The sequence below is a fragment of the Lepidochelys olivacea genome (genome assembly GCF_965140295.1).
Source record: "Lepidochelys olivacea isolate rLepOli2 genome assembly, chromosome: 13".
In the NCBI taxonomy this organism is placed as follows: domain Eukaryota; kingdom Metazoa; phylum Chordata; order Testudines; family Cheloniidae; genus Lepidochelys; species Lepidochelys olivacea.
This window is the reverse complement of record NC_140423.1, coordinates 7,504,179-7,523,330: the sequence shown is the minus strand read 5'-3', so window position 1 is coordinate 7,523,330 and position 19,152 is coordinate 7,504,179. Positions and strand designations below refer to the sequence as shown.

General features: G+C 42.8%; 1 protein-coding gene across 1 annotated transcript in view; it reads left to right on the top strand.

The window, feature by feature from the left end:
- NTSR1 (neurotensin receptor 1) overlaps positions 1 to 19,152 on the top strand; it is a 103,175-nt gene that overhangs the window by 70,659 nt on the left and 13,364 nt on the right. Inside the window, exon 2 of the mRNA XM_084646348.1 lies at positions 3,859 to 4,060. Within this exon, the coding sequence (XP_084502474.1) occupies positions 3,859 to 4,060 (202 nt within the window). The remainder of the gene's footprint in view (positions 1 to 3,858; positions 4,061 to 19,152) is intronic.

The following is a 19,152-nucleotide window of genomic DNA, read 5'->3' as shown; positions in this document are numbered from 1 at the left end:
GTGGCGCTGGGCCACCACTCAGCTCAGTTTTGGGGCTGAGCTCACAGAATTTGATTAAAAAGAAACCCGATTGGAATAAAACCACAGAATACTTGGGGCTAGGAGAAAGGAGATGGGCTTTTAGCAGCATTCATTGCTTTCAGGGGGATGTGCTTGTATATAATTTTGGACAGCAATGAAAACCTTCTGCCTCTGGGAGAAGCATTGATTCTGTCTATAATTTTTTTTATCATCAGAGCCTGGGTATAAATTGAGAAAGGAAAAAAAAAAGTCTTTCAAGGTAACTGCCTTCCGCCATGATCTGCTTTTCATGTTTTGTCACTATACATTCTTGAAAGGGAAAGTCAATAAGTTTCCAGGTAGTCTCTCAGGATTTCTGAAGAGTGTATAATAGCAATGAGGTGTAAGCAAAGAAACAGGGCTTTAAAGAGCTCAATAAGGATACTGCATGATTCCTGTGTGACTGCTGGGCGTGTGGCCAATTTACGGGTGGGGCAAAAGTTTCTAGCTGAAAGTTAGTTAACGCTGAAACACAGGGAAGCAGGTAAAGCATTTAACATTTCCCTTTATTGAGTGCCGTAGTTATGCATCAGGTAAGGAAGAAGTGTATCCAGCAGTTAGAGAAACAGAAATGGGAGTCAGGACCCCTGGGTTCTTCTCTTAGCTCTGCCATTGGCTTGCTGTGTGAATTTGGGCAAGTCATTTTACCTTTCTATGTCACAAGTTTATCCCTACCTCAGAGGTGTATTGTGAAGCTTATCTAGGTAGATCCAGATGCTCAGTGGGTGTTAATCTGCACAGCTCCATGTATTTCCATGGAACTGTGTCAGTTTGGACCAGATGAGAATCTGACCCTTAATATTTACAGAGCACTTTGAGGTTTTGGGGTGGATTTCAAAAGATGAGGCATTTTTAAGGCCCAGCAGCGTATAATGTACCAACAAGGTAAGATGTCTTTTTTGTAGAACATACAGGAGTCTTGCTTAGAAAATGTTCAGAACAAAAGCGATTAGCAGATAGTCTTAATGAAGTGTATCCAGGAGTTTCCTCAAGAAATTGACCATAGAAGAACTCCATTATTATTTATGCATCCGATGAAGTGAGCTGTAGCTCACGAGAGCTTATGCTCAAATAAATTGGTTAGTCTCTAAGGTGCCACAAGTCCTCCTTTTCTTTTTTCCATTATTATTGCTAGCAGTAGCCAAAAAAGACCTATTCATCATATGGATTGCGAGGGATGGAACACAGCTGGTTATTTTGTTAAAGTACATCAGGCTCTGGAGCAAACTGCTATGCATTACATACTAATTTTTGGTCTAGCTAAAGAAAAGTGGGTAACAACAATTCTTTCTCTCTTCTCCAAAACTAGACTTGCATCTTTCTTAGATTTATGAACCAAAAAGGTAAATACTTGTAACTGCAGGGTGCCTGTTATCCACATGTTTGTGTAGTACTTATTTTTTGCATTACTCCTGGTATAAATAATTCATAAAACTAATTGGTGTGTATCTATCTATCCATTCCTTCATGACATTTATAATGCACTCATCATCCAAGTGGATAGTCACCATGTCTGAATTAGATTGAGACACAGCTGGTGGAAATAACAGCATACGAAACCATTCTTTTAATAAGTTATCATCTGTTTATTTGACTTTCAAACGATGGATTTTGATTTATTGTTTTAGACCATTCAGATGTGATGGAGACCTGGCCATTTTGGGAAATGAAGTTAGAATGATCTCTGTTAAAATGCTAATTTTGACTCTGGCAAAAATCCCTATAATTTTTAGTCTTAACAAAATTGTTTTAATGGTTTCAAACACTTGTAGTAAATGGTTTAAATATTGTAAATGTTTTGAAATTTTAAAACTGTTGCATCCATTAATTTTTTTTAAGGCTTATGGCTTGTGGTGCTTCATGGACGACTAAGATGGAAACAATTCCATGTGGATATCATAAACTACTCAGACACTGCTCTTGTAGTTTATGATGTCCACAGAACCCGCTAGTTAAATGATTTCCTTGCCATCACTGTAGCTCATTTTCCACTCTAGAAATTTGAGCTTTCTGGACAAAGGTTTCAAAAGAGTGATAGACACTTAACTACACATTTCTCTTGCAATACTGCCAGTGCTGTTGGGTTAAATATAAATGCTAACTACCTACAGCTAGACCTATAATACTTTCAGTTCCTACAAATGTACAGGTTTCAGAGTGGTAGCCGTGTTAGTCTGTATCAGCAAAAAGAACGAGGAGGACTTGTGGCACCTTAGAGACTAACCAATTTATTTGAGCATAAGCTTTCGTGAGCTACAGCTCACTTCATCGGATGCATGCCGTGGAAAATACAGTAGGAAGATATATATACACAGAGAACATGAAAAAATGGGTGTTGCCATACCAACTCTAATGAGAGTGATCAGTTAAGGTGGGCTGTTATCAGCAGGAGAAACACCCACGTTAACTGATTACTCTCATTATAGTTAGTATGGCAACACTCATTTTCTCATGTTCTTTGTATGTGTGTATATATATCTATAATATGTATGTGTATGTGTGTGTGTGTGTGTGTGTGTGTGTATATATATGGGTGTGTGTGTGTGTATATATATATATATATAGGTGTGTGTATATATATACACACACACACACATATTCCTACTGTATTTTCCACTGCATGCATTCCAATGAAGTTAGCTGCAGCTCACGAAAGCTTATGCTCAAATAAATTTGTTAGTCTCTAAGGTGCCACAAGTACTCCTCATTCTTTTTACAAATGTACAGTCGCCAGAGTCTAGGAGTATAAAGACGCCCATTGACCTCAATGGGTTTTGAATCAGGCCATAATAATCATGGTGGGAAATACATAATAAGCTTTCCAATTCAAATGTATAGGAGGAAGAGGCTTGTTAGTCTGATATGTGCTCGTCAGGTTTCAGCTCAGAGTTTCATGCCAGTGTACATTCTCTCTCCTAACTCTCTCTTGCTCTCTCTCTCACTGTGCTGTGCAGATGAACCAGAGTTTTATGACACTGGAGTGGCAATATAAAGTGGCTGCGACCTTATCACACTGAGTCTTGGCATGGATTAAAAGTGCATCCTCAAGATGTAGATGCCTCTAATTTTCTTGAAGCAATTGCTTGTTAAACTCACTTCCTGGCTGAGTTTGTAGATACTACAGTGAGAATGCACAAATGTTTCTGTTTGATGTTAACAATGTCTTCCACTTGAGGCAATCACTGGGTAATTTGATCTTCCATTTAATTTTATCAAAACCCCAGGAACCAAATAATTTCTATTAAAAACAATACAACTTCCACTTTTTATTCCGATCAATTTTCATTCTTAGAGTACAATGGTTATTGGATAATTTGATCACCAGCTAACAAAAAACTATCATTAAATCTACAAGGAAAGGCCAGTATTCTGAATGCAACAGAAGAAAACTAAGCCCAAGAATTGCCCATGGTAAGAAAAGAATACAATAAGAAACTATTATTCAGAAAACATTGATAAGAGCTACCGTATACTATGAAAGCTGAGAAGTATCCTGCTGGTCATGTGGATAAAAACATCAATGGTTTATTTCAATCAACATATTGCATTGATATAGGGACAAGGCACTATAACTGAAGAAAAATTGATTTAGCCACTTGCATCCAATTTTCTGCTACCTGAGTGAACTTATTTCACCTTTGTTTAAGTTTCCCCTCTGTGCAATAAGTCCTGCATTCCAAAAGCTAAAGGTGTAGCCTGTAGGTCTCCGTTGCATGCTATTTATCTGATATCATGTGAAATAAAATATGATCTTCTGATTGAAATCCTATGTGGGTTTGCCATTTGTATCTCCTGCAGGTCAACACGTTCATCTCCTTTGTGTTTCCAATGGTCGTCATTTCTGTTCTGAATAGTATCATCGCCAACCAGCTCATCATCATGTTCAAGCAAGCAGCACAAGAAAACCAGGTCTGCATTATTGGAGGGCAGCAGACGATGCTCAGCATGTCCATGGAGCCCAGCCGTGTGCAAGCTCTGAAGCACGGAGTGAGAGTCCTGCGTATGTACCTGTGATGTTAAACATTGAATGAGTTAGCAACATGTTCTGGGACATACCTGGTAGAATTACAGACACCAGCAGTAGATCTGGTTGCAGTTTTTCTCCAAATCTTTTTTTCCCAATGAAAAATGGCCTCTTTTGAAGGCCAAAACTTCCACAAGAAAGTTTTTGGTTTACAAAATTTTCCAGTTTTTCCTCAGACCCCCAAATTTTCATTTTTTTGTTTTGTTTTTCTCCCTTTTTCTTTTTTCCTTTCCCCTTTTTTCCCCATGTTTGCCAAGGAATGCAGTAAAATAAATGCTATCTAGGGTTTGGGGAGTTTTTCATTCTTTTTCTTTTTTTCATTTTCCATTTGCCACACTCTAACTTTTCCAAATCCTCAGCCTTGGAAAAGTCGAAGAGTGACAAACAGAAAAATGAAATTCTCTGACTGCTACTCAGAAGCTATTCAAAAGTTAGAGTAGTTTGGAAAAATTGGAATAACATAAGTAAACCCAACCTCCTGGATATCACTTATTTTATTGTCCTCGGGGGGAAATCAAAATTATTATTATAGTAATCAATAATTATTATACTTATTATTATAATCAAAAAATTATTCAAACTTTAAAGTGGAAACAACTTCTGAATTTCCTGAAGAATTGTTTTTTTCCATTTTTAACTGACTCTAACCGAACATGTTACTGGTCTTGTGTCTCATCACTAGTGAATGGATGACAAATTTAAGGTTTTACAGTTGCAAGATAATTTGTGGGAGCACTTAAGTCCATCTTGAAGTCCATCCTTATTTAGAAAAACACTGAAGTATGTGCTTAAAATTAAGCATGTGCTAAAGTGCCATCCCAAATAGGTGAGCTTTCTTGAGTCAGGGCCCAAATACTGAAGCCATTTTAATTATAACTTGTGGTTTTACCAGCAGCTCAAGAGCTAAGCAGCAAGATGCTACGGATAACTTGTATAGTCAAAGATTTGGATCTGTACTTTGACCACCTTATGCACACAACAGTGAATAGAAAACATGTGCACAATGATCTCAGCTGCATGTGCAATTAACGCTGTTTGTGTATGCAGTCACAGTAATTATGCATGCAAATGCACTTCAGTTTTTGCATGGAGACTCTTCTCAAAATCCATCCCTTGGTATTTTCTAGTCCAATTTATTTTCCTTACCACACAGTAAAGTCAATAGCTGCTGTGAAAATATTCTTTACTTTATTGGAGCTGTGCAGAAGACTCGTTTTTTCACTTAAAATGTATCTGTGTGTGAAAAGAGACTTTGGCAGATATTGTATGTAGTGTTGTTGCAGCCGTGTTGGTCCGAGGATACTATAGAGACAAGGTGGGTGAGGTGATATCTTTTATTGGACCAACTTCTGATGGTGAGAATCAAAAGATATCACCTCACCTGCTTTGTCTTTGACAGATATTCACAGCTTTGATCCAGGGTTCAACTTTGCCATTTCACCATTTCTGTTGGTGACAATGGCAGAATCCTAAACTTCAGACAAAAAATCATGAATTTCCATCCCTTCAAACTTCTGATGAAATATTTTCCCCCTGCAAAAATTGACATTTTCACAGCACATTTGAAACAATAACGTTAAAATGTCACAACCAGCTCCACTGATTTCACCAAGAACACACGTAGCCCATTTTTTCACTGGTTTCTACTTTTATGACTTGAGGTTTCAAAGGAGACAGTTTAAGTCCCTGAGGACAGTTTGTTTGTGTTTTTCATTACCTGGGAGGGTTTGGACAGTGTTATCATTTCTCTCTGAGGGACAGGGTTATTTTCTTTTCCGTTTACTGCTCACTGGCAGTGGTGAAGAGCTGCTGAGGTTTTGCTCCGGAGGCCATGTTAATGGGTTCTGTGGCTGGACCGAGTTCCAGCATTCACTCGATGTCAGCAAGGAGAAGGAGGAACTGCATTGTGGAGCAGCAGGAATGGTTCCATCTGCACATTTACACTAACGCCACTCAGGGTTCAGTTGTGCCATATCAGTACAGTCCTGCACTGAAGGTTTTCCTGAGTCGTGCTGTCCAAGAGGGCACCCAGCTTAGTACATCTTCCAGAACTGCCCCGGATACATGTGGAATTTACCTTTTCAGTGTAATGGACCACACCTCCTACCCATCCTCTTCCATTCCTTTGGAGCAGCGAGCACTCCATGTGCTCAGGCAAGCATGAAGATTGCATTTGTGGCTGCACAGAGGCTGCATTTTGCATCTTTCCCCCAGCCCACATTGTGCACCCATTCACAGGAATAAACTGTGGGCTTCAGTGAACTACAGCCAACCCAAACTTCTGAATAATTTAAATATGGTTCAGAGAGACATCCAGGCCCAGCTTTTGCAAACATGCCCAGGCAAATAATGGATTCACATTTGCACACACAGTTATTGCGGTTGCACAGACCATTGCCATAACTAGGAGTTGTGACAAAGCTCTGTCCTTGCCTCTGTGGGTCCTGCGTTTCCTGGTGGATTTCACTAGCCTCAGAGGCTCACTGTGACCTTCCACGTAACCCTGCTCTCTCTAGAGACAAGGGTCACAGTCTACTGAGCCATTTTCATCATAAGCCAGCGAGGGAGGTGAGGAGAAGTTATCCTTCCTTGCACAGTCTCTGTTGTCTCCCAGTCTCAGTGATTAATCAGGGGGCAAAGGGGGAGGGGGGAGCCCGGCCCCACCTTCTACTCCAGGCTCCAGCCCAGGGACTTTAATAGTATCAGCTATGGTAGCTGACCTTTTAGAAACATGACATGTACAATTCCCTGGGCTACTTCCCCCACAGCAGCCCTCACTTCCTCAAGCTCCACTTCACCCTTACCTCAAGGCCTCCTTCCTTGTGCCTGATATGGTGTGTACTACTCAGCCTCTCCAACAGCACAACTTCCTCCCACAGCTCCTGACATGCACACCCACCTGACTGATTGGGAGGCTTTTAACTGGTTTCAGCCAGCCCCTGATTGGCTTCAGGTGTCCCAATCAACCTAGCATTCTCCCTGCCTTCTGGAAAGTTCTTAATTGGCCCCAGGTGTCTTAATTGACCTGGAGCAGCTTCCATTTCACTTAACCTGGTACCAGGGATTTGTTTAGCCTGGAGCTAATATATCTATCTCCCACTACTTTTCTATAGCCATCTGGCCTTGCCCCGTCACAGAATGCATATGTTGTCTAACCAACCATTTGCATGGGCGTTCAGGATAATTACCTGGAGAAATTGGGCTATTGTGGGTGCCTATTGAAGTGACACTGAGAGTTTCTGGTTGCCCATTGTTGTGGGTAACACGATTTATCTTCTTGCTTTCTATACACAGAGTCCATAAATCTATTCAGCACATATGCTCATATGTACACACTCTTGGTGGTAGAGTTTATAAATGAAGCCAAGAGCAAAACTGCTGACAGAATTTTAATCAAAAATGTTTTAGTCAATAACATTTGAGGCAATGCAGAGATTGCTTTGTTCCCTTTATTTCTGTGCAGAGCTGTGGTTCAGACACAGGTCAAATCAAAGATCTCGAACCTGGAAATAGAGCTGACCTATGGCAAACTTGATGTCTTAACTTAATGGGACAAGGGAAAAGCAAAGGAATCTGGAGAATAAACTGGGAGGTGATAGAACAGAATCAGTTAAAAAAAGGCACAGAAAACATTCTAATAAAAGACGCTTCTCTTCTGTTTTATATGGTGACAGTCGCAGGTATAAAGTACAGTGTGACAGTTTTTCTGGTGGTTTTCCATACAGCCACTGTCATCATTACCTTGGTTGAAGCTGAAATGCTTTCCCTGCTATGATGTCTGTTCGACCTGGTCTACCCAGGAGTGAAATCTTAGCCCTATTGATGGCAAAACTCCTATTGACGTCCATGGCACCAGGATGTCACCCTAGGATTTTTCAGGTCCATTATTCCTAATGAGTGCAGCACCACAGCTCTGATGGAGGCTGTGATAGACGAGGCTGAGGCATTCTGAACACTATCTTGTCTAGCACTTAGTGAGAGAAAGGATGATCCTGTGGCTAAGCAACTCACTGGGGACCCAGGAGGCATTGTTCCGTTCCCAGCTTCATTGCAGTCTTCTTGTCTGACCACGGGTAAGTCATGTAATCTCTCTATGCCTTCCTTAACCATCTCAAAAATGGGGATAATAATACCTCACAGGGCTAGTATGAAGATAAATGTATTAATGCTTGGGAGGCATTTAGATATTACAAGGGTGGAAGCCATATCAGCACCTCAATGGATTAATATTTTATTCTATTTTTAATACTTCTGCCTATTTCTATTTATCAAGTATCAGTCTTTTCTCGCTCAGCCCCAACACCTTTGTCCTGACACTGAGTTGTATCCTTTAGATGAAGGAAGATAGATTTCTTCATGAATAACAATGCAAAAAACTAAATTTATACCTCTCATTCCCCAAGAGTGACTCCCTTATAAAAGAATTTATTCACAAATAGGTGTCTCTTTAAGACACTGTAAGACATGGGTCTTTTCTCCAAGTAAAGAAGCTTTTGTTAATTATTATATTATTATTTTTTCCAGGCAAATTTTCACCTTGAAGATTTAGTGCCAATGCTCAGGAAAGCTGTTGCACATTAGACATTTGCCAGAACAAGGAGTAATGGTCTCAAGTTGCAGTGGGGGAGGGTTAGGTTGGATATTAGGAAAAACTTTTTCACTAGGAGGGTGGTGAAGCACTGGAATGTGTTACCTAGGGAGTTGGTGGAATCTCCTTCCTTAGAGGTTTTTAAGGTCAGGCTTGACAAAGCCCTGGCTGGGATGATTTAGTTGGGGATTGGTCCTGCTTTGAGCAGGGGGTTGGACTAGATGACCTCCTGAGGTCCCTTCCAACCCGATATTCTATGATTCTATGATTAGGGCTTCAGTACAAATTACGTTGGTTTAGACTCCCCAAGTCAGGATCAGAGTGTGGCCGTGATCAGAGTGTGGCCGTGAAGCAAAGCGTTTCAGCATTGCTTCGGCAGCAACACCAGGGGGCAGTGTGCACAAGAGTTCATATAAATACCTGCTCCACCACCCATAGGAGTGTGCAGCATCCATTCCTCATTGGTACAGTAACTCCATATCATGTAATTACCCAAGCTTGTCAAGGGACGCAACCCCATACGCTAGGTGTCCCTAAACCTCTGACTGCCAGAACCTGGGACTGGACAACAGGGGATGGATCACTTGATAATTGCCCTGTTCTGTTCACTCCCTCTGATGCATCTGGCACTGGCCATTGTCGGAAGACAGGGTACTAGGCTAGATGGACCATTGATCTGACCTAGTATGACCATTCTTATGTTCTAATTTCACTGCTTTAAGATTCCTAACCGCTCTCAGAAAGTATGTTTTCATCCAACCATTGGAATATCATAGGCTAGACTTGGCAGCTCTGAATTCACTCAGCACAATAAATTAGAGCAGTATGTTACCAAAAGAGGCTAATGGCACTCAGAATCAATAGCTCATGAATTAACACATTATTTGCTAGCATTTACATCCTTTCTTGGCTACATTTACTTTTAGTTGTGTCCTAAATAATGAGGAAGTTCAGAGCCAAAGAAGGTATGAGTTGGGCTGCTATGTAGACCAGACTGGCAATTCATTAAATTTGTGGGTTTCTGATCTTAGTCCTACCCAGATGTCAGTGTGGGTGTGAGAATCAAAATTCAAAGAGCTCAAAGAGCTGGCTTCTTGCCAGTATCTTATGAGGACAGTTCTGGGTAATTGCCTCTGTGTGTCAGCATGTTCACTCTGAATCTCCATGAATAGAATGCATACAGTTTTGCCTTTCCCTGCCCCAAATTTTCCTTCCAGTTCTCTGATTATTAATTATGATTAATGTTAATTATTAAATAGTGCTGAGCTTAACCTCTTTACTACTGAATGATGTCCCAAGAAGTGTGAAACTTCTGTGCAGCTGTGGTTCCTGGTGTTCTGCTCATTTGACTTTGTTCTGTAGTAAGAAACCTTTTGCCTAAACAAATCCACTATCTGCCAACAGTAAAGTGGTTCATGAATCCAGGGCTTACGGTCTTCTAAGACTTGAGTCTTTTATGCATATATGTACATAACATCTCCTAATATATAGCCTGCAGTGTGTAAAAACTTGCCATCTGTTATCTGCTGATTATTTGCTCTTCTCATACAGAAACCATTAAAAGAGACAATATAGGTGAGGGAATATCTTTATTGGACCAACTTCTCTTGGTGAAAGGTACAAGCTGGGGTGAAAGTACGTCTAGGGACTGACCGGTATGGGGCTGGGCTGAGATCGGCTCTGGCCCCCGGAAGGGGTGGGGCTGGGGAAGATCAGAGCCAGTCCTGGCCCACCCAGTACTGGCAAGTGCCTCCTTCCCCTTCCCCAGGGTAACAGCAGCAGCTGGGGGCTCTGGCAGTGGTTTAAAGGGCCGTGGGCGGTAGCAGCGGGCGGAGCCCTGGGCCCTTTAAATCGTCCCTGGAGTCCCACCACCACTTCCCGATGGCTCCAGGGACAGGGCTCCAGCCGCCACTACCACCCTGGGCCCTTTAAATCATCCCTGGAGCCTGCCGGAGCCCTGGGGAAGCGGCGGCGGGGCTATGGGAACGATTTAAAGGGCCCAGGGCTCGTCCGCGGCTACCGCCCCAGCCCTTTAAATCACCGCCCCAGCCCCGCCACCACTACCCCAGGGCTCCGGCAGCAATTTAAAGGGCTGGGGGCTCCAGCTGCTGCTGGGAGCCACAGGCCCTTTAAATTGTGCCTGGGGAAGCCGATCCACCCCGGTACGGTGCACCGGCTCTTGCCAGTACCCCATACCGGGGCGCACCGGCTCACTTTCACCTCTGGGTACAAGATTTCAAGCTACACAGAGCTCTTCTTCAGGGCTTGGGAAGGAAATCAGAGTGGCTGAGCTACAGACAAGTTGGGACAGATTGTTAAGCATAAGGGGTAACACAAGTTGTAGAGGCCACTTGAAATGCAGATTGTTAAGCATAAGGGGTAACACAAGTTGTAGAGGCCACTTGAAATGGAGTAGGCAATAAAGGTTGGACAGTGACACAAAAGGAGTTTGAAGTGGGTTATTAGGGGTTAGCAGGCAGGTGTTGTTACAAATTGTTAGAATGAGCCATGAAACCAGTGTCACTGTTGAGTCCATGAGTTTTGGTGTCCAGTAGCGTTATGAGTTTAAGTTCGCAGGCTTGTCTTTTGAAGGTATTGTGCAGGTTTCCTTTGGGTGCAAGCATTTAAAGAAAAATTAACATCAATTGTTTTCAAATACATTTAGCCAATTTAGTCAGGCAATAAGCCAAATAATTCTCACATTTCACCATTCAGTACCTGCTTTTTTAATTCATTCATAAGTATTTTAAAATGTTTTCAATATTTGAAAAGTACTTACATACCGACTGATGCACACAGTAATATATGCTTTAAAAAACAAGAACAACTGGTATTTTAATACCTAATATTTAAAACATGCCAGTGAACACAGATAAAATCTTGCCCTACGTTGGATACTAGACATGCAGGTTGGGGGCAGCCAAATTAGGGCTGGATGAGAAATGAAGCAAATGCTCCTGTCCCTTTAAAACAAACCAGGGACACTGTCAGACCTCCTAACGTTATCAATGCCACAATAACCAGGTAGCAGGTGGACGTGACACAATAAAAACTTATCATATTTCAATTCCAAGTCTCAGAGTGGATGGTTACAAATGAGAAAATATTTTCAAACGTGGGATGAAGTGCCCTTGGAGAGAGTTTGTTTGAGCCTTTAGGGCTTGATCCTTCACGCAGTGAAGTCAGTGGTAAAATGGCACGATCAGGTAATTACTCACCAGCATGCCACAAAAGGGCAAACACACAGCCCAGTGTCCAGGGTGTAGAATTCATAGTCAGAGTGGGCTTGGAAGGGTAACCTTAGTACCCAACATGCTAAGGGGCAGCATGCAGTTATATTGCTCCAGGAGCAGGGCAGAATCCAGACGGCGACCCTGAGGGTCACAACCTGGTTCCTGTTCAGAGCCGAAGTAAAGAGCTGCTGGGGTGTAGACACCATGCTGTCTTCCCAAAATTCATTGACCCTGCTTCAAAAGGCAGGAAGGCTTCCTCGGAATGCAGTCTCCGTCCCCTTGCTGATTTGTATGTAAATAGAGTGTCCTCTGTTTTGATTCCACTCTGCTTCATTTACACTGGAGACAGGTAGTTAGTTGCCTTTCCCCCTGTTTTTCCCTGTGTTTGGTCACCGATGTTAAAGCATAATGTCAATGAGAAGCCATAATTCCTCATATAGAGTTAAAGCAGATATTTCACAATGATTTTAATCACCAGTGTTTCACAGGCTTTCATAAAGGACCTTACCTGATACACTTTGTAATATTGTATACAAGCAGTTGATTCAGTTGCTTATCATTAGGTTCAGTCCCCTATCTATGAAGATAGGGCTATTCTCCCATACTGCTAGTTCAATGACTTTGTTTACCTTTTATATAAATGTACGTTAATTGTCTCTGCCTGATGACCAGGCTGGTCAGACAAGCAAATACACACTCCTTTTTCTAAGACAAACTGTGCTTATGCTTTGCTTGCCAAACACATTATAAGGATATAATTCTAGCACCTATCCACAATTCTTTGCACAAACCTTGTATATACATCACACAAGAATATTAATGATCAGTGAGTTATTAGTATTCCAGTGATATATTACATGCCACCTTTTGGGTATATATGATGACAACAGAGTGTTAGGTGTACTGAGTATGTTAGGTCTGACAAAAGTTGCTGACACAGAGTAGTGAACCACCAATGGGCCTCTGTGTCACAATGAGTGGTGGTTATTAATTATTATTATTATTACTTATTATTTCTTTTGTAAGCTGCATATGTATAGGGATCATTTCCCCCACTGAAGTGCAGCTACCTCTGCGGTGATGGGCCACAGCCACACAGATCATTGATACAGGGCCTGATGCCAAGCCCACTGATGTCAGAAGGAGTCTTTCTATTGACTTCATCAGGGTTTGGATCAGGCCCATAGTGCACAACAGTGAAGAGATGAGACACTGAATTTAAGGATGCTAGGGAGAACAGGTGGTCCTTTGGTGTGACATAATCCCACAAGGCAACTTGGAGCCCAATTCCAGCAAAAGCTTACCCATCCCAGCAGTCCCAGTGAAATCAGTGGCACTCCTTGGTTGAGGAGGTTTGGGCCCTTGGATTCTAAGGTCTTCTCTAAAAGACACCAAAACAATTATCTCAGTTTATCTACTTTGGAAGGGTGAAGGAATGAGCCAACCCTGCTGGAATTGAAATCAGCAGCTCCAGAGTACTTAGAGGTTTCAAACCTCATGCTGACTCCAGTGAGCCATCCTCTATAGCAGCTTCAGAAGGTTGTCTCTTGTAAAATGCCATGGGTCTTCAATTCCAACTGACTTCAAAGGGAGCTGAGAGCTCTTGACACCTGCTGCTAGTCTCAGCTCCTCCTGGCATCATGTCCATACAGACATTAATATAATTGTGTAAATATTACACAAAGCATGTAATGTACTGCACAAAGTTAGCGCGACCTCTTCTCCAAGAATTATTGGGGTATTCAGTGACCTCCTAGCCACTGCTGGCACTAATCCTTACAACTGTCTTTTATCTCAAATAACATGGTACCGTTTGTTGTTCTTTGTGTGACATCTTCTCTTGTCATGGCATGGTGGCCACCGTCTTGGCTGACACACTGGGGACCTCCAGAACTAAAAGCATGCATTGCTACAGCTTGAGTTAACGAGCCCCGGCACAGTGGGGGACCTGTAACACACACTTTCCATAGGCATCAGCAAAATGAGCATATAAAACGGGTATACATAAAAGCCGCCTCTCCAGAAATCAGCATTGAAGCAAATCCCTAATGTAAGCCCCTGAGATGTCATTGCCTAGCAGAGTACACGTTCCTTGAGAGGTGTTGGAGATGGATGGCTACGGACGGGCTAACCCTCCAGAGGCTGAGATGTTTAGTTCAGATAAGGCTGGAAAAAATGGCTGTGTAGCCAAAGTGCTTCTGCCTTTGCTCAACTGTCCCCCAGCCACATTCATTTCAGCGCTCTGCTCAAAAAGATCGGGAGAAAATACTCAGGGTTTGCCAACATCAGCTGAACAGAATCAGTAAAGAAAACTAGCATTGAGCTCCTGCAAAGGCATTAGCAGCAATGGAGAGTAATAAACAAAATTCTAGGGGCAGGATCTCTAGTCCATTAAGGCCTCTCTATACCGCGGTGGTGGCACAAAGGGCCAGTCAAAGCACAGAAACAAGCCCTGGCACAAGCAGGTTGTAGAGTTGTGGCCCCCAATGCAGAAAGTTTGGGGGCAAACTGAGCTGAGAGTGGCAGGGTGAGTTATGGAGGAGCTCCAGCCAAACACACTCCTCTCCAACAACTCTCTGCTTCCCAGGGCCAATAGTGGACCTTTTAGGTTCAGAGCATCAGTTAGCGCATCCCCAAGACTGCTTTAACAAGTGCTGGGAGCCACACAAGCTCCCAAATGTCCCCAGAATACGTGGAGCACAAAGGTGGTTTAAAGTGCCTCCTATAATTCCTGCCCTCAGCACACGGACTGAGAATGGAGGCCATTGCATGTCGGTCAGTGCCTTTCTAGAGACCATTCATTTTCCCAGGTTTATACTAACACACTGTGAGTACCCATAGAAGTTAGACATGGAAAAACCCTGCTAGGTCATTAGACCATCTCCCTGTCACTGCAGGATAAACAGGCTAAGATAAAATACTGTGTGTAAGCGAATACAATTATCTCCCTAAATTAACCTCATTTCTAGTTTAGCATGTTATTGAGAAAATCAAGACTGGCATCTTTTAAATCTTCTTTTACAAAATAAAAAAAAAATCCATCAAAATTCATAGCTTCCTCTGCAGGGCTTCCTGCACACTAAACAACCTATGCTTTCTTTTGTTTGTCTGCCGCTTTCTTCCTCTAAACATTTATTTTGTCTTTCCACTGCCTAGTAGGATATGTTTCAATAGAACAACTGATACGTGAGTTAGTACTGTATATATTTGCCTTTTATTTTGTTGGGCATCCCTACTACAAAGTTAAAATTCTAATGAAGAATAGAATGTATAACTGTGTCTCAAAACAGTTTAGATTTCACAACGCAGAACAAAGGTTTGCTACATTCTGTATACATTCATTCACTGAATATTTATCAGACAATACTCTACTAGACCTTCAGTCTGACTGTCAAATGCAGATTTGTATGGATGCTTTATGTGTTCATCTCATAGTTTGCTTAAAGGGTTTAATAAACTTCTAGACTGTGATTTTTAAAACTGCCTAAGGGATTGGGGTGTAATTAATGTTAATAGGAATTGGCCATCTAAATCCCCCTGAGGTCACTTTCAAAATTGCAGATTTAATTTTAAAAAATCAGCCAAAGTATTAGAGGCAAAATATGGCTAAAAGCTAATATTGCAGCAGCCGTAGCACTGAACTCTTGTAATTCATTTTAAACAGATGGAAAAATAAAGCTGTAATTAGTTTAAGAAAGAACAGAAAACCCCGGATGCAATCATTTAAGGACTGAACTGATTTTCAATAATAAGTTAGATGTAGAAATGGGGTAGAAAGAAAATAAAAAGCCAAAGCCAGGCGTTCTCAGTTCCGAGGGGATTGTGTCTGGCTTCTCCCCGCTCTGGTTCACCGTGGCTCTGCTTACAGATGTTGAAGCATATTGTCTTCATATGTGGAAATAGCTGCATTTATGGGCCCGATCCTGTCCCTATCAAACTCAATTTAAAAGCAGCCCTTGAGTTCACTAGGAACAAGACTGGTGCTTGTTTCGATGTGATAAATGGGCATTCGCTGTGTCGGTGTGACTCAGCTGGGAGCACCTTTGCTTCAGGGGCAGAGATAATGGGCCCGGTCTCTTTCAATAAGGAAATAGCAATTTGGGGAATAAAGGACAGACCGTCTTTAAAAACATAAAAATGACAGAGAGAGAAAATCCATTTCCAGGCCCGTGAACACCATTCCTGCGGGTCACCCACAGGCTGATTCAATGTTGTTGTAATCCACCTTCCCCACAAGACTGTGAAACCTGCCCACCTTTTATTCCTGAGTGTACCCTATGCAGGCACCCAGGGGGTCCGATCCAAAGCCCACAGAAGTTGGTGGAAGGGTGCCCAATAACTTTAATGGGCTTCAGATCAGCACCATGGTGCAGAAGATAATGTTTCCTGTTGAGTCAGTCCCCAGGGCACTGTCATCCCGTGTGCTCTGCTTTAGCACTTGTTACTCTGCTGTGATATTAAATGAACTCTCTCAACCGCATCTATTTCTCTTTGAGAACACAGCACGGTGGGGGCTCACCCAAGCTGAACTGCGACATGTAATCAACAGTCTCTGCCTCCTCTAGAAGAAATCCCTGAATGAACCAAAATGATTGTCTTTGATCCAACAGAAATTGTTTAAATATCTACTTTATCCAGCATTCCTTTTACAACCCATCTCTTTTCCCTGGTAAGCACCTAGCTCAACAAGGTGTGAGAAAAGAGAAGGGGCATTAGGTTTCTGAAAGAGAAGGGGATAAAAGGGGAGGTTTTTTACTCAATGTTTTTTAGATGAAAATTGACATGTGCCCCTGTTTGGAATTGGACCCCAGGGAGTGGCTGGAGATGGGCTGGCTTGCCACCCTATGTATTCTTGATCCAGTTGATAATAAAGTTGAAACATAAGTATTAAGGGTGACAAATACAGGGCAGGGCCTTCTCAGCTGAGATGCACAATGCCACACATCATAAATAGCACAGTAGAAAAACATTTTTTTTTGAGATGCTGCATATCTGGTATTTAAAATCAAACCGTAAGAATATCTTAATAAGGATAAAACCAGTGTGTGCACAAGTGTTAAACCTTGCTCCAAAAGCATCTATTGGGGACCATTTTTAAAGCACTTGTTAGCACAGGGGTGGGCAAACATTTTGGCCCAAGAGCCACATCGGGGTGCGAAACTGTATGGAGGGTCAGGTAGGGAAGACTGTGCCTCCCCAAACAGCCTGGCCCCCGCCCACTTCCCACCCCCTGACTGCCCCCCTCAGAACCTCCCACCCATCCAAACCCCCCCTGCTCCCTGTCATCTGACTGCCCCGCCTCCTATCCATCCCTCCCCCACCCCCAGATAGGCCCCCCGGGACTCCCAAGCCCCATCCAACCGCTCCCTGTCACCTGACTGCCCCCCGGGACCACCTACCCAACTTGTTCACTGCCACCACCCCCTTACCATGCCTCTCAGAGCGGCAGGAGCTCGCAGCCCCGCTGTCCGCGCGGCGGCATAGCTACAGGGGAGGGGGGACAGCAAGGGAGGAGCTGGGGGTGAGCCTCCTGGGCCAGGAGCTCAGGGGCCGGGCAGGACGGTCCCGCAGGCCAGATGCAGCCTGCGGGCCATAGTTTGCCCACCCCTGTGTTAGCACCTGAAAACTGTGTGTGTATGTAAAAACATGCATACATACAAGTAACACCTTTTGGAGGCCCTTTACAAAACTTCTGTTTTCTTCCTGGCAGCTTCTACAATGGTGTTATATATAGTGTTAGTATACATGGGGGCAGCATAAATACATTAGATTTAATATCAAAATGAATCGCACAGACGATACATAAATGAGCAAATCATTTATTTTCAAATGCAGTAAAAATGCTCCATTTTTTTAATTCAGAGGAGCTGTCACAAAACGTCCAGTCTGCTACACTAGAGTGTTGTGGAATCCAGACACTTTGCTACAGAATTTCGGTCCTTCTTGTTATGAGCCTTGAGGACACCTGTTGTCTAATTCTCTCTCTGCTCTGTGAATGGCAGTCCACAATACAGCTGGTCCTGGACAGCTGCTGCTGGCTGAATGCTACCATCCAGAATGACTGGGAAACTTGAAGGAGCATAGCAGTAACTGTGATTCATGCTTTAGTGAATTTTGCTAAGTAAAGGAAAAGGCACAGCTGAGGGAAATAGCCCCAGCTCTACAGGAGAAAGCAGGTCTGGCTGATGTGTGTTGCTTTTCACTCACAGAAATATCTGCAAAAAGAAAAGGAGGACTTGTGGCACCTTAGCGACTAACAAATTTATTTGAGCATAAGCTTTCGTGAGCTACATCCAATGAAGTGAGCTGTAGCTCACAAAAGCTTATGCTCAAATAAATATGTTAGTCTGTTTTCGCAAAAAGAAAAGGAGGACTTGTGGCACCTTAGAGACTAACACGGCTGCTACTCTGAAACCAGAAATATCTGTGTTTACTGGATTTTTTTTTAACTCTTACCACAGCAGGAATTGAAGATGGGGTCTCAGTCCGCCAATGAATTCCCTGGGAGTTATCAATGTCACTCCGAACTTTGCAACTATTCAAACATCCTTTTCTTGTGTGTGCTGCAGGATGGCTGAGAGGAACTGACACCTGTTGCCTCCCACTGTGAAGAAATGACTTCACACCCTCTTCAAGACTTTGAAGATGGTTTTAAAAAGATGCTAGAGTGCCCCACTTCTCCCTCACCTTGTCTCATTTGAGGTCTGTGCCTGCAGCAACCAAAGTAAATGGCAAAGCTCCTATGGTCAGGATCCAGTAAGGCAGGATCAGGCCCTTATTGGATTTATTAATTTTGTTATTTCTTTAGATTTAAGTCACAAAGCTCTAGGTGCCGTAAGAGTTCATTAGAGCTACAATTGCAAACAGTGACCACACAGCAGCCAAAAAATAATCACATCAAAATAATGAATTCATTCAGCCAAAAGAGCAATAACAGATCCTCTAGCTTTCTCTCAGGAACATACACCCTACCTTTCCCAAAAACCTTATCAAAATTAATGGCTTTTGCAGCATCCGTGAAAGGGCTTCAAATGCCCCAGGGGAATACAGCTAGCCTCTGCAAATGTACCCCTCTTCCAGCCTCAGTGCATCGTGTAGCTGTACTTTTAATTAAGAAAATCACATGCCTGCAACCAACGCACATCATCTCCTCTGAGCCTTGATGCCAGCTCATAGTCAAGAGTGGGAGTGGGGGGGGGGAGGGGATCGGCGTTCACATCGTTCTCCCCGTCAGTACCTGTCCTGGG